General features: G+C 52.1%; 1 protein-coding gene across 1 annotated transcript; it reads right to left on the reverse strand.

Moving 5' to 3' along the window:
- Positions 1-288: 288 nt before the first annotated feature.
- LOC309684633 (electroneutral sodium bicarbonate exchanger 1-like) lies at positions 289-14,901 on the reverse strand (the record flags this gene model as incomplete). Its single annotated transcript, XM_082500506.1, has 23 exons — positions 289-376; positions 887-984; positions 1,381-1,512; positions 1,613-1,786; positions 3,067-3,135; positions 4,580-4,831; positions 5,430-5,591; positions 5,945-6,058; positions 6,762-6,923; positions 7,816-7,921; positions 8,024-8,269; positions 9,154-9,287; positions 9,422-9,596; positions 10,083-10,174; positions 10,339-10,485; positions 10,923-11,010; positions 11,385-11,542; positions 11,675-11,784; positions 11,931-12,119; positions 13,074-13,234; positions 13,426-13,561; positions 13,965-14,108; positions 14,820-14,901. Coding segments are annotated over 23 exons (3,219 nt in total), but the record flags the coding sequence as incomplete, so codon positions are not given.
- Between the last annotated feature and the right edge of the window lie 493 nt (positions 14,902-15,394).

Genomic DNA, 15,394 nt, shown 5'->3' on the forward strand with positions numbered 1-15,394 from the left:
CCGAGTCACGTTCTCACGCCTCTCCTTCAAAGTCAAGATTCCTACACATGAAAACTGGAGTCGGGGGAGAGGGAGGAGAGAGAAAAGGAGGGAGAGCGTCATCAGTGGGGCTGTTGCCCCGCTCGTGGGACCGCGCCGGCAGAGAGGAGCTGGTTCGTGTGCCGCAGCCCTTGCCGCTTGCTCGGCATTGCTGGCAAAAAAATACAAAAAGCCGTAGGCACGTGCCACCGCTCGCAAAGGAGCACGGCCACGTTCCCACGCGATCCTTTACCTCTTTCCTCCCCCGATTCAGACTGTTTCTGTGCTCATAGTGAGAGCCTTCCACATGGTTGTTTTCGACACCTCATCCGAGATATTAATCTCCGAAGGATCAGTCCTGCAATAAATATTTGAGACAGCAATCTGTGACTGTGGGAACTGACACCACCCAGCGCATCAGCACCAGCAAGAGGAACCGGGGGGAGGAGAACCAAAGCTGCGCATAAGCACAGCGGGTTGGGCGGGAGGAGGAGGTTTGGAAGGCGAGCCGGAGAGCCGCAGAGCTACAGCTCTGTGCAAAGGCTCTGCACAGAATCCCAGACTGGTCAGGGCTGGAAGGGCCCTCTGGAGCTCCCCCAGTCCCACCCCCACCAGAGCAGGGGCACCTACAGCAGTGGCACAGGACACCTCCAGGCGGATTTGGAATGGCTCCCGAGTGGGAGACTCCCCCACCTCTCTGGGCAGCCTGTGCCAGCGCTCTGCCGCCCGCCCTGCCCATAAATTTGCTCTTCCCGCCAAGCTGAGTGCATGGCGCTGGGATGCTCAGCAAAGATAAACGCAGTGAAAATTCTGCCAACCCCCTTCAGGCTAATCTTGCCGGGGGTCCTGCTGCTTGGTGGGGCTTTACCTGTCGCTGCTTGGCTTTGGGATATCCGCGGTGCTGCTCTTGCCCAGCTGCAGCCGAACGGAGTTTGCAGCAGCAGCTTCCATCATCTCCTGGGACTCCTGACATAAAAAGGGACAAATCAAAGTTCTCTGTCTATGATCGAAGTGGAGATAAACTAAACACCCAGCAAAACTCACGTGCTGCCCTCTCCTTCTGACCTTCTGTTAGCGCAGCCGGGGAAAGACGTTTCACTCCAAACATTTTGGGTTAAAACCACCCTTATGAGCAAATCTTTCCATCATAATTATAATGTTTATTATAAATGGCACCTTTAAAAATTATACCGCTATTCAAGTGTTAAGCTCACTGCTAATTTAATGCGGGATCCAGGCTGTCAGGATCTATTTCTATTGAGTTCAGATCTTCCCCCAACATTTCAAGAGAAGCTGTGATGGAAAGAGGCAATCTCAGAGCCCGAGGGAGACATCCAGCCCCGAGCACCCAGCAAGCATCACCTCTTCTTTGGCTTCATTTTTGGCATCAGCCAACTTCTTCGTGCTTTCTGGCATAAGGTCATCCAAAAAGCTGAGCTCCCGCTTTGAGAAGCAGAAGTCCATCACTTTCCGGACAAACACGAGAGCCAAAACCTTCACAAAATGAGAGGGAAGAGGGGGTGAGGTGTAAGATGATGCTACGTCTCACTCCGACGCTGCAAACGTCCCGCTGCTGAGCAGCACCGGCTCTTACCATCATGGGAAAGATGATGGCAGCACGGGACACCTTGATGGCCCAGAGCAGGACGAGGCAGATGAGCTGGATCATGGTGAAGAAATGCACCTTCCGCAAGGGAACGTGCCGCAGGTAGATGAAATCCGGCTGGTGTTTTGCCGGCATCCAAAAGAGCTTCAAGCGGTCAAAGAACTGCAAAATAAAAGCGGAAAAGTTACTCCTTGGGGCTGCGGAAAGTTTCCGGCCCTGTTGGGACGTGGAAGGAGTTTTCAGGATCTCACGTGCAGTGAGAAATCCTGGATCCCACTTTGTTCCTCCTGGGAGCAGCACCCGTTTTCCCTTTGCTCCATCTATAAACCAGTGTGTCCATGAGAGCTGCCCACCAAATTGCAATTATTCCACATCCTTCTATTATAGAAACACAGAAGGGTTTAGGTTGGAAGGGACCTCGAAGATCATCCAGTCCCACCCCCTGCCCTGGGCAGGGACACCTCCCACCAGCCCAGGTTGCTCCAAGCCCCGTCCAACCTGGCCTTGAACACCTCCAGGGATGGGGCAGCCACAGATTCTCAGGGCAACCCGCGCTGGTGCCTCACCACCCTCACAGGGAAAAATTTCTCCCTGATATCTCATCTCAATCTGCCCTCTGTCAGTGTCAAACCATCCACCCTCGTCCCATCGCTCCCCTCCCTCATCCAGAGTCCCTCCCCAACTCTCCTGGAGCCCCTTTAGGCACTGGAAGGGGCTCTGAGGGCTCCCTGGAGCCTTCTCTTCTCCGGGCTGAACACCCCCACCTCTCCCAGCCTGTCCTCCCAGCAGAGGGGCTCCAGCCCTCCCAGCAGCTCCGGGGCCTCCTCTGCCCCCGCTCCACCAGGTCCATGGCTCTCCTGTGCTGTGGCCTCCGAGCTGGAGGCAGCACTGCAGGGGGTCTCCCCAGAGCAGAGCACAGCAGAGGGCACAATCCCCCCTCGCCCTGCCGGCCACACTGCTGATGCAGCCCAGGATGTGGTCGGCCTTCCGGGCTGCGATCGCGCATTGCCGGCTCATGGTGAGCTTCTCATCAGTCCGCACCCCCAGGTCCTTCTCCTCATACCATCTCACCCCCCCTCCCTGTTCTTCTATAAAAATATATTTTTAATATATTCTATTCTTCTGTTTGTTATTTGGCATTTCTCAGCCCACTGAATCCCCCAGCGAGGATTCCCACCGGCAGTAGAAATTGCCTTCGCTTTGCACTGAATTCCCCCATTTTCACCACACCAAACAGTGCCCTGTCCCAAACCATGACGCAGAGCGCGCTGAACTTGCCTGGTCCTCCCGCCCTACGTACCTCCTGTGCCCCCACCAATCTTTTCCTTATACAAAATACTTTCACTGCCTGCTTTTGGGGAGGTTTTCTCCCACACCACTGCTTTTTTCCTGCGTCTCTGGAGATGACACAGCAGGGAGCTGCACGCTGTAAGAGTCCGTACCTGAATCCCTCTGAGCGACGACACACCCATGTAGAGAAAGACACCGTAAAGCACAGGCATGGGTATAAACTGGGAAATTAAAAAAAAAGAATGAAATAATTTATTTTTTTTAATTGCTTTTTCAGTATTACTGCTCTCTTCTAGAGGCACTGCCTAAAATTGCCTAAAGCTTTCCAGTTTCCACAGGGTTGGAGATGTGTCACCTCTTAACCCGTAGAGGTTTTGTGCGTGCGAGTGAGTTAATGCTCTGCTTTAGGCTGAGCTTCTGAGTTACGTTTCATTAGAATAATCCTGTTTTCCTGAAAGGTTGGAGGAAAATAGGCCATTTCACCCATGCTACTGTACGCCACGTTCTGTGATGGCAGAAGAACATTTCTACACATTCTTGCGGCAACACCCAAAAGCAAAGTGCCTCCTTTTAGCCTAGAGCTGAGGTGACTTTGTGGGAGTGTCCTGGTTTGAGAGACACAGGACTAATTTCTCTTCTAATGCTTGGGAAAACTGCACTTTTTTAGAAGACTCCAGTGTCTGAATTTGTGAAAATATTTACTTTACAGCCAGCTGTGGTGTGTGGGTCTCAAGGTCTCAGTGTTTTCGAGCTCGCCAGGTGCAGGGATGAGGAGGAGCGAGACCCGGGCACTTGACCCAAGCTGGCCAACAGGATTATTTCATACCATCAACGTCACACTCATTATAAATTAGAAAGTTTGCTGCAAAGTTCTCTCTCTCCCTTGATGGCTGCCATCCTGAGAACTTCGTGCCCTGGTGCCGGAGCCCTGAGGCCTTCCCTTCCTCCTGAAGCCATAGCACTCGCAGTGTCCCACATTAGCTGTCCACTGCTGGGAGTGCACAGCTTCCTACTGATAGAATTGGCCGAGTATAATCTTTGCATATTCTGTACTGGTGTCGGGATCAATATCAGTTCTTTAGTGCTGTTAATGTTAATTATCTAATCTTATTCTATTAAATCTGTTTATACTTCAGCTCTCGGGTTTTCTTGTTTTTCCCAATTTCCCTTTCCCAGGTGGGGAGGGGTCATCGGGTGATAGAATGATTGTCTAAATGACCACAAATTGTTATGGGTCTCTCAAACCGTAACAGGGAGGAACACACAAGGAAGCCCACGGGGATGATTTTGGTGTGTTTAGCTACTGGGAAAGGCTGTTGGGAGGCATTTGGGGGAGCCAATTGCATCCCATAAGGTGCTGCCTGCTTGAAAGACAGCAGTGTACTGGTCTGAATCCGCTTCATCATAACCCATAAACACAGGTGGGCCTGAGAGACACCTGGGAATTAAAGCAGTTGTCCTGCTCGCTTGCCTCGAGGACACCAAACTGGGGTGTGAAGGGCTGGAAAGCGTAACTGAGGCTGGTTCCCACCGTGGGCCAAGCTTCAAGGTTTGGGATCGCCTCCTCCTCTGCTCCACACCTACTCAGGCCTGGAGGGAGGGGATGGTTTTTGTATAACCTCCAGAAAGCTCACGCTTGTTGGGCATTTTGCATTTTCCTCTTACCTTTAACACCGAAGTGAAGAAGACAGAGCAGCCCATGAGCACAAAGATCATCAAGCCGGTGACTCTCTGCTCTCGTATCCCCAGAAACTTGGGTTGTTCTCCTGGAGCTGAGCAGCCAGACTCCACTTTGAGGCTATTGACGTGGGTGATGGACAGGACAGTCGCAGCCACAAACCAGGGCAGCCCCATCACGGAGCACACCCCGAGCATCACGGCCACCATGAAAAGGTCCAGGTGGTACCCGCATCCTTTCTGTGGGCAGCAAAACAAGGAACAGAGCATCTCACAGCACAAGAGTGAGGACAACGTTGCGACTCAGACTCAAACCCTACTTGGGCGCAAGTCACCCTCTTGAAAATTTAAGAGAAGAATTGGCAAAAATAAGGATGGATCCGGTCTTTGCGCAAGCACCTTGCATGAAAATCTGGCAGGGGTTCAGACCAAGTGGATTTGGGAGGTTTGTGCAATAGCTACTTCTCAAAAAAAAAAACCAAACAAAAAAGACTATTTTCATTCATAAAGAAAGTTCTACCACTGGCAAGCAAGGCGTGACCCTGAGTTATCCCTGGCAGTGTGTCAAAACAGTTCGTTCCCCCAGCTCCTGCTGGCGTTTTGAAACAAAAACACGCTTCTATAGTGCTCGAAAATTAATTTGTTCCTCCAAAAGGTTGCTCATCTGAACTGCCCTCGTTTGCTCCCTGTGACATCACTAATCCAGCAGAGCATCCTGCCACACAGCCTGACATTGTCCCAAACCAACGCCTTCACAAAGCACTTGGCATAGGAGCTTCTCCCCACACCTGCAGCCCAGAGTGGGGTGGGGATGGGGTCAGCTCTTGCAGCCCCTTACCTTCAGCTTGTGCTCCTTCCTGTTGACAATGACAGCCGTGATCTGCTGATCCATGAATATCAAGATGGTGCAGAGCAGAGCTGGGATGGGCGCGGCCAACACTGTCCACCAAGGGTTGGGCCCTATGGGGTTGACCAACCACCCGCGGTCGTCTCTGGTAGGCTGCAACAAAGCCAAAACACACATCAGGATCAACTCCCAGCCCAGCCACTTCACTGGCTTTGATTTTCCTCTCCATCGCTGTGCCGCCTCATCTCCTGGCCCTGCCTTCGTGTCACCCTCTCCTACGGGGTTCAGCAGTGCCAGCGTCCTCATCGCAAGCACCTGTACATACTTCTGTAGGTATCAAGTTTTGGGGCTGGCGTCTTCTTTCCAGAAGGAAACAATGCACTCGGAGGTGGAAGAGGAGATGGTAACACCACCAGCATCTCCAGACTCAGCCCTGTCCTGTCCCAGCATCACCTTGTGGCATCCCCAAGGGCTGAAAGCGGCTCCACACCAAAACACCCCATTACCTTGAACATGTGGGGGACGTGGAGCTTCGGTGACGGGATCCCAACCAGGAAGTCAATGAGCACCATGACAACGATGGTGAGGAAGACACCAAAGTCACTTACTGCGGACCGTACCTGGGGCAAGAAAGGAGAGCTGAAAGGGACAGCACAAACGGGGCCATACCGTGAGATGGAAAAGTTAAAGACATCAACAGCATTAAGGCTGGTTAACAAATTCCCACCACTCTGAGAAGATGCAGCCAAATCCCTCGGTTAGATGCTGTTGCTGTGTTTGTACCTGCGAGATCTGGTGTCAGGCAATAAAAAAAGTTTAATTAGGTGGAAAAGGGTGGTTTAAATTCAAACTTTAAAAAAAAGCCAATAAATATTAAAAAATAAGGAAACAGACGTCTGCCACTACAGCTGCACTCACAGCGACAATGGGAATAAGGCACTGAGGCATCATTTACTCCTCAAAAGGAAGAAACAGTGTCTTTTGTGTCTTTTTCTATGGCAGCTCCTCATTTGAATCAACTTTCCCCTTGGGCACACCAGGTGAAAAAAAACACAAACGAAAAAACAACAAACAACCAACTTAGGAAGACCTGATTTCCCACTGCCTGGGCAAAAAACCGCTCCGGGGCAGGTCGCGAGGCAGGTGGGAAATGCTACGATCGTTTTGCACTCCTGGAAATGAGTGAGGGACATCCAAGTTTGGCCTTCAAGGTCCAATATTTCCCAGTTTGACCAAGCGGTGGCAAACACTGCTTAGTGCTCCGGGAAAGCCATTTTGGGAAATGAGTGCGGAGACTGCTGCTGGCCACCGTCTTCTACCTACTCTGGTCGGGAAGTAGCGGCTGGTCTTAAACTTCTTCAATAAGCCCGACAGGACAAAGGTGGAGAAGAAGAGGATGCAGCACCAGAAGAGGACATCGGGCGTGTAGGGGCCATCGTGTCCACAGGCAGGTCCACGAAACTCTCCATGCAAATACCGACATTCCTGGGGAAACAGAGCATCAGGACACAAAGGTAGTGCACATGCGGCAAGGAAACCTCGGATAACTAGGGAGTTTGGAGGATCTTGCTCCAAGATCTGTGACCTCGGGACTGCTGCTGCCAGCGGAGATTTATATTTAACGATCAACAGCAGCTGAATAAGTGACACATGGAACTACACAGACAGCGGAGAGAGGAGATGTGATGGGACACTGTACCACAGACCCATGGCACATCCTCTGCTTGAACAGCAGGTAACCGTGGCTGAAGAAGACACCAGAGGGGAAGGAAACACTGGAAACTCTTGGGGAGAGTGAAAGAGGGAACGGGGAATGAGGGCTAAGACAACAGCGACAGGAAAGGAGAAGAGACAAATTGTCCCTTCCCAGGGGCGGGCTCACAGGACACGGACAAGGGGGGTGAAGATGTCCATAAGAGCATCCCACCCTGTGCCTGAGCTCTGATTCCAGCAACAATGGCCCAAGGGGCTGCTCAGACATGCAAGTTTATGCACGTACCTTCAGACAGCGCTGAGTAAGAAAGCAAGGCCTGGAGTTACTAGGAACCAATTAAGGAAGCTAATTATGGCCTTCAAGCATGAACTGAAGTCCTCCAACTTCTCCAATAACCAAAGCACCCACTGAACCTTGCTCCCAGACAGAACCGCTGTCCTGAGGATAACAGTTATTGCCCACCATGTCGGGGATGAGGTAGAGTCTCCTTCCCAGGCCCAAGGGGGTTAAACCCACACCTTAGACTGAAGTAATGACTTTTCAGAGCACCACTGGCACAGTTGGAAGCCCATCATCACCTGAAGGGCTCTGAGCTTTGCACCAGGCCAGTGCCCCTGGAACCCGCGGCCGCAGCACGAGGAAGCAGTGACTCGGGGCACTTACAGTCACCGTGAGGTTCTCCCAGGTGATGCCAGACACATTGATCTTGTTGCTCTCCCAGAACTGCAGGGTTCCGTTGCTGGGATGGGTCGGTGCCTCACACTTACAGCTGGGAGGAGAGAAGCCAAGACAGGGGTGAGGGGAAGGCGATGGAGGTGCAGCCCTGAGCTCCTGCCAAGGGGCAGTGGCGTTTTAGGAGGAAGAAACCCACTAGGAGATGGTGAGGAAGTCCAGCTTGCTGTGCGTGTGCACAGGGTAGGTCACTCGCAGGTGACTCAGCTTCTCCAGAGCCTCGTAGATGAAGATGATGCAGATGAGGGAGGCAAAGGCTTCTTCGGTGAAGCGGGTGATGTAGCACACCAAAGAGCTAGCATCAGTGGCCACCAGCACTATGCAGAAGAAGGCGGTCCACAGACCAATGCACGCCCGTAGAGAGAGATAAGAGAGCGCGTAGTCCCTGGGAAAGCAAAAGAAAACGCAGGGTGGAGAGGGCAGCAAGAGACTCCGAGCCGTGCCTTCCTTCGGGGAAAGTCGGCAGCAATTCAGGAGCGTGTCAAGGCTGCGGATGGTAAATGCAGTTTCCGGTCCTACGACAGACAGCCTCGGGGCTGCGGCACAGGGTGTGGGCCCGCAGGAGGAGAGGCTAATTAATCCTTATTTAACAATGACCTTGTGTTAATGCCTCGGAGCCTAACTGAGGTCAGGTCCCTGTTGTGGAAGGTGGTGTTCTCCCACATCACCCCGATGCCCTAACAGCGAAACCGGCTGGGTTTGCACCCAGTTACCTGCTGCCAGCAAGTTGGGGCTTCAGAATAAATTTAATTGCAATAAGGGGGTTAATCTCCCATCACAGTTGCCACAACAAAAAGACTGTCATGGAAAATATCCATTTCGCGTGAAAAGCTCCTGCTTTCTCAAAAATCATCAAAACATTGGACCAGAAAACTCTTTGGATATGTGGGTAAAATATATTTCCACTTCCAGCAAAAATCATGCAAAAAAGTGCCCGAGTTTGTACTGAGAGGAAAGCAAATCTTCCCTCATTCCCAAACCAGAGTCATTTGTCTCATCTTCCCTGTGCAGCCCATCTCGGGCATCCACATCCTTGTGGTTTCTCCTCCTCCTGCTCTTTCACTTTAACCCTAAAAACCCCGAACCACCCATCCATCCTTCAGAGACTGAGGGCTCCTGCACCGTCACATACTAAAGCAGCAGCGCGTGATGTCTGTGACACAGAAGACAACTTAAATCCACCAACTACCACTAAGAAAAACATCTTTTCTCCATCCCTGCCTTCTTCCAAAGGCGCTCGCAGCACCTGGCCGCAGCAGCCAGCCTTACTTGCAGAATTTGTAGAGGATCTTCTCGAACACGAGGACGGGACCGGTGCTGCCGAGGATGGTGAGAGGTTGGCCAGCAAAGAGGGAATACACCACGCCGGTCATGGATGCGCCCAGCAGCGACTCCATGGCACTCTGTCCGGGGAAGAGAGGCAGCAGCGAGTAATTAAATCATTAGGGGGAAAAAAACAAGTGCAAATTCACTGCAGCAAGGACTTTTGCATGAGTTTTGTCCTCCCCCGTGCCACCCAACAGAGAGAGGTGCTCACTATGTGGCCGTTGGTCGCCTCCCCCAGCAGTCCCCCGAAGGTGATGATGGGGGACATGCAGGCACAGTAGAGGAAGAGGAAGGACGCCAGACACTGCAGGCTCAGACCATCCCGAAAGTCACTCCAGAACCAGGGGGCTTTTCGCTTCACATCCCGGATCAAACCTCCAAAGAGCCTGGAGGAAGGAAAAAAAAAACCAAACCATTTTCGTGGAAGACAGCGTTAAGTTTTCTTGGCTGAGGAAGGACAATCGCAAGCACAGAGTAACTTCCATTGCTAAAAAGAAGTCTCCTTCTCCCATTTTAGCCCCAGTAGAAACTGAGGCATACAAAAAACCCTCCAACAAAAAGAAAAAGAGACCAAACCTGAGAGCCCGTCCCCTCTTATTGCAACAGTCCCTCACTTTGAGAAGCAGCAGAGCTCTACCTGGAGGTACTTACACATCTGCTTCCACCCCAAAGCAAGAAAACCTGTGTGCAACCATGCTGCGGCTCAGCCCAGCTGCCCAAATCTCCCACCCGCCCAGCCCAGGGGACCAAGCTGGGAACCTGGAGCCCCTTCACTGACCCAGTTAACCCCAAAACTCTGCTAGAAGGGAGGTGTGCGCTCAGATTTTAGGGGCAAACAGAAAAACACCCCACCAAACTATTTCAGTTCACACCTTCCTGTCCGCTCCAGTTCAGGACCGCTGTGCTTCTCCGGCTTGCTGTGAGAAGCGCTGTCATCGAGAGCTTCTGGCACCTTCCTTTTTTCCTGTTAAAATGGAAATAAGATAAAGATATGTCTTTGCAGCCACTGGCTTGTTTTGCTTTTTGGGCTGGGTACGTGACCTGTGAATTTGGGCCCCTGAGCAGCACCCCCAGCCGTGCTGCCCTCCTGCCCGTCCCCCTCGTGCCTCCTTCTGCCGCAGCACCCACCTGCGAAGGGACGTTTTTCGGGGGCTCAATTCGGATGGAGGGATCCCACTCTCCTGGCGGCAAAACCATGACCTGATCCAGAAACTCATCGATGCCAGCCACCAGGTCAGCCCGGTTCTTGGCTTTATAGGCAACATCGTGGAAAACCTGCCGTAGGAGACAACCTGGTGAGAGCATGACCCATCTCGGATGTCCTAACCAGTGCAATAAGCTCTTGGCTAAATGCAAGGTCATTTCCCCCAAATCGCCTGTTGGAAGTGGCAGGAAATATTCCCCCCAAAGCAAAAATCTGTGCATCACAGTATTTGTAACCATCTCCACCAGGCTCCCATCCCCCATGGCACACCACAGCCTTCTGCTTCAAGCAGAGAAGTTTCACTGGCCCTGGCAATGCCACCACTGGGGACAGCGTGCTGGGGACCCTGGGGAGAAGGATGAGGCGCGGGCTGCAGCCCAGGTGGGATTTTAGCCTCCAGCAGGCAGCTAACAGGGACAACAAACCCTCTTCCTCACTACTACAGAGACAGGGAGAGGTGAAGAAAGCCCAAAAAAATGACCCGGAGATATCTCTTATCTCGTCACACCTCGTCCGTCATGATAGTAGCCATGGACCTGCCGATCTCATGGTACTGATGGGCTTTTCCTCCTGGTCCAAGCAAAACAAACAGGAACCTAGGCAAGAAAACCAAAATGAGAGAGAAGAACATGGCCTCACTCAAAGGGCGCCCAAGGAAATCCCTGGGAGCTCCCAGCCCAGAGCGTGGCTCCAGGGGGGACGTGTAGGCTCACTGACTCCGGTGATGAATTTGAAACGCATCAAAACCAAATGCAAATTTGAGGTTTGGGCCAACTTTCATTAAAATTGGCCAATGGGTTTAAAAGCTCCAGCAGGGAAGGGAGAAATGAAAGCACGGAGATGTGGGTGGGAGAAACATGCTTGCTCCCACTGGCCGTGTTCCCCTGGGACGCCCAACTGATGCATGAATTTGGTGTTTTGTTGTGGTGTTTTTTTTTTTAAATAAAAACTTTGCGCTTCTCATTCAGACCTCGTTGGGATGGGAACTTCCGTCATGCCCGAGAGGAGGACAGCTGGGGTCAGGCGGACAAATGCCACGATGGGCTGGCGAAGGAAATCCAGCTCTCCTACGAGCACGTTGCATGCTTCAGCCCCGGTGGGAATTTTCTTCATGAAGCGCAGCTCCGCCTGGGCATGACAAAGGATTTTCAGGCCATTACCCCAAAAGTAAAGCCCACCGCACTCTGCAGAACACTCTGCAGCCAAGTTCGCAAGAACAAATCTGGCCCTAAAGGCGTAACAAAGCTACGAGTGTCTCACCTTGCTTAGATCCACTGCATTGGTGTCACGGTTCACCCCATTTTTAGCTTCTGCAGTGGTGGGAGATGGATGAGGAGTGAGTGTTTGGGTTGGGAGGAGAAAGAAAGACACTGAGAAAGACAGGCAAAGAGCAATCGGGACACTTCTCCTTTGCCGGGAGAAGTCTAATGGGGCCAAAGCCCTGCAGAAACCTTCACCTGGTGCCAAAGCCTGGCAGAAACCCTCACCGGGTACCAAACCCTGCAGGAACCCTCACCTGGCTTGCCGAGGGGATGCACGTCTAACTGCTTCTTGCTCATGTCAGCAAATGAGCAGACGATGGGGAGAAGGTTGTTTCTTTTCTTCTCGTTCTGATGGTGATGCTTCTTCAAAAGCACTTCTCGAACTTTCGCCCGCATGCGCTCATCAAACTCTGCAGACTGCTCTCGCTGGCCCAGGATCATATCTGGAGATGGCAACGGGAAACGAAGCCGTCAGAGCAGAAAGTCCCCAAGCCCCGACCCCTCAAGCCCCCGGCGAAGGCTGCGCCATGCAGGATACCCTAACGAGGGCTCAGCCTTGCTTAGCAAGACGTTTTAATGCAGTTCAGCCTTTGCAGCGAAAGGAAGAATTCTCTTTTGCTAAAAGCCATCATCAAAGTGCTTATTCATCACTCCGCTCAGATAATTATTCCCAATCCTAGATAATGCCATTTTTTTGCCCAATCTGGCGTTTCTAGACAGACTCTCTAGACTCGACACATTTCAACAAATTATAAGCAATCTCTAGCACAGACTTTCCCAGAGTTTCCTTTGCCCATCGACTGCAATTTGCCAAACACAGGGAGAAACGTGCTAAGAACGGCTCCGACTTCTCCAGCTCTTGCAAGGGCTGAATGGAGACCTGCCAGTCAAAGATAATTTCTCCAAAGCCGCTTTTTCAATTAACTTCAATTATCTTCCCCACAGAAATATGCTGCTTGGTCACCTGCCATATAAACTCTGCCTTTAAAGCTCTTAAATCCTGGATGTTAAGGCAATAGGAAAAAAACAAAACAAAACAAAGAACGGGAGGAAACAGCTTGTAGTAAGTAGTTTATTTAAGGAGGTTCAGCTCTTAGGCAGACTCCGTGTTTCTGAGAGCAGCCTGCCAAGCCCTGACACTCCTTTCTGGCCGGAGAATATTCTCTAATCGCCTCTCTGACCCCACAAATTGCTTTCAAAAGGCTCCCATACTGGGAGAAAAAGCTGATGTGACTGTTGTACACCCAGTCTACATCCAAAAAGCAACCCACGATTTAAAAACACAGCGCGACTTCTGGAAAAGGATGTGCCATTGGGGCAGGGTTTGATACGGGAGTGAAGGGCACCGCGGCAAATTGAGCTCAGCCGTTCCCGGCGGGACGCAGCGTGCTCAGTACCTGCGATCTCTTCGATGCTGTTGGCACAAACGTCCAGCAGCACCATCCCGTTGCTGATGCAGCTCCGCAGCTCAAAGAGGCTGTGCAAGGACAGCGTGGCCACGTAGGGCTTGCTCCAGCGCTCGCCGCCATCTTCCACGTCCTCCTCAAACTTCAGCCACCTGCGGACATCGGGCACGATCAGCCCCGTTGCAAGAAAACAGCCTCAGCTCTGCAACCCCTTCGGTGCAGCTACGGGGCGGCAAGAGGAGAAGGCTCCGCGCATCGGCACCTGCAGCTGCAAAAGCTTCGCGTTCCGGAGAGCGGAAGGCAGAGCCCACGGCCGCCACCGCAGCCGGCGGCAGGGATTTACCTTGCCGTTTCCTTCCACTCGGCATCTTCACCCGCCTTCAGGAAGATCTCATCCAGCTCAGTGAACAAGTGGTGGGGAACATGCTGCTCGTCCTCCTCGGTGCTGAGGATGAACTGCACCCGCTGGGATGGGGTGTCTGGGGGCAGAAGATAAATCCCGTTACCACACCTGCATTCGACCCGTCACGCTCACACGCAAAGTGGCCATCGATCGGCACCAGTTCAGCCCTAAATATTGGGCTAGCCCCTCTCCCCCGGGTCTGGCCAGGCTTGCACAGAGCCACGGAGAAGGAGAAGCATCTGTTCCACCTCTGCATAAGGACGGGCCACTTTCCTTCCCCACGTTTCCATTTTTAAAAGCAGGATCCCTCTACGGAAGACCAGCCTCAATCCATTATGCCTTCAACTGCCTCCCAAATAATGCCACTTTCCCTCAGAAGAACAGCAAACCACACAAATCAGCCACACAGACCTGCTTGCAGAGGACCCCGACACCCACGCAGCCCCGAGAAGGCTCGTGAACACTGCGGCGGGACTTACAGTGGTAGCCCTGCTCCATCGGGGCACAGTCCTTCTCCCGTTCCTTCTTCCGATGCTTCTGGCGGTGGGGTCGGTGGTGCCGGTGGCACCGGTGGCTTTGCCTCACCAGCGGCATCCGCACGCCCACGGACAGAGTGCGGTGGCCTGCGAAAAAAGCAGTGTTCGCATCACTCTCGATATTGCGGAGACGGTTGACGCCGCTGCCACGATTAAACCAGCGCATCCATCCCAGGAGGAAACACCAACTTCTCTTCATTTTAGTTTCGCTGCATCCCTGAATGTCAGAGACCCCTCCCTTTTTCCAAGCCTGTTTTACTCTAACTTTGCAACAACAGAGCAACAACAAGCGATGGCTCCGGGTCACCTAAAAGTGCCCTGAAAATATCAACCCTTGTCTAAAATTCCAGCTTTGGCTGGACAACACTCAGACCTGCTCATTAAGCAGCGACAGAAGGTAATTATTTTTAAAATCTTTGTATGGCACAAGGCAACAAGAGGAGATCCAATCAGTCCTGTGATAATGAAGTCTGGAACAAAAAAAAAAGAAAATCACAGCCCTGTGTCTGCAGCCATCAAATTATTCTCCTGACCTCTCCAAGCCAAGAGCAGCCTCTGAGAAAACAAGCTGGGAACTACCAAGCTCTGTGGCCAACGCTCACACCGCAGATGCCATGGGGGCTTTTTCCCCTCTGTCTAAAAGCCATAATATTAAAACAATGTGAAAATAACTGTGCTTGTTTATTTAGAAGCACGCCACGTTTCGCTGCAGGTGATGCATACGCTGAGCACAGGACGCGGCAGGGACTTAGCGCGACGGAAAAACGCGTGGGGCTCGTGGCACCTCTCCCGACTCACCTTCCAGCTCCTCCTTCTCATAGTGAATAGTGACAGCGGTGCTCGTTCTTCCCTGGTCAATCACCGCCTCCTCGTCGTGTCTCTGTTTAGCGAGGAGAAGAAGATACAAGTTGGGACCAGGTGAGGAGAGCTCCCTTACGTCTTCCCAGTCATCACCCATCCCTGCGGCCACGTGAGCCCAAGAGCATCACACCTCTGCGTGTCTCCTCCTCCAGGCACAGCCCAAAAAACACAGACTTGGAGGTTTTTATTCCCATACCCAAATAAAACCACCTGTAATGTCACCTGTATTGTATATACCGTGAGTCTGGAAGGATTTACTAAAAGGGGAGACAGTTGAGTGTTTCAAACCAAACCCAAACCTCCTGCTTCGTTCTTGTGGTTCCTTTCGAAAAATTAAAATTAAAAAAGGGATTTCCAAACTGGGGGTGGAGTGGGGTGGGGGAACCCAACTCCACACTTTTGAGCACAGCCAGTTTCATTCTCCAAAAGTGATACCTGCAGGACTCACTAGATGGCACTTGGCCACAGGACATGGCCACCATCAACCTCCAAAGGCCCTCAAGAACCTGCAA

The sequence above is a fragment of the Vanellus vanellus genome, assembly GCF_965231255.1.
Source record: "Vanellus vanellus genome assembly, contig: HAP1_SCAFFOLD_587, whole genome shotgun sequence".
In the NCBI taxonomy this organism is placed as follows: domain Eukaryota; kingdom Metazoa; phylum Chordata; class Aves; order Charadriiformes; family Charadriidae; genus Vanellus; species Vanellus vanellus.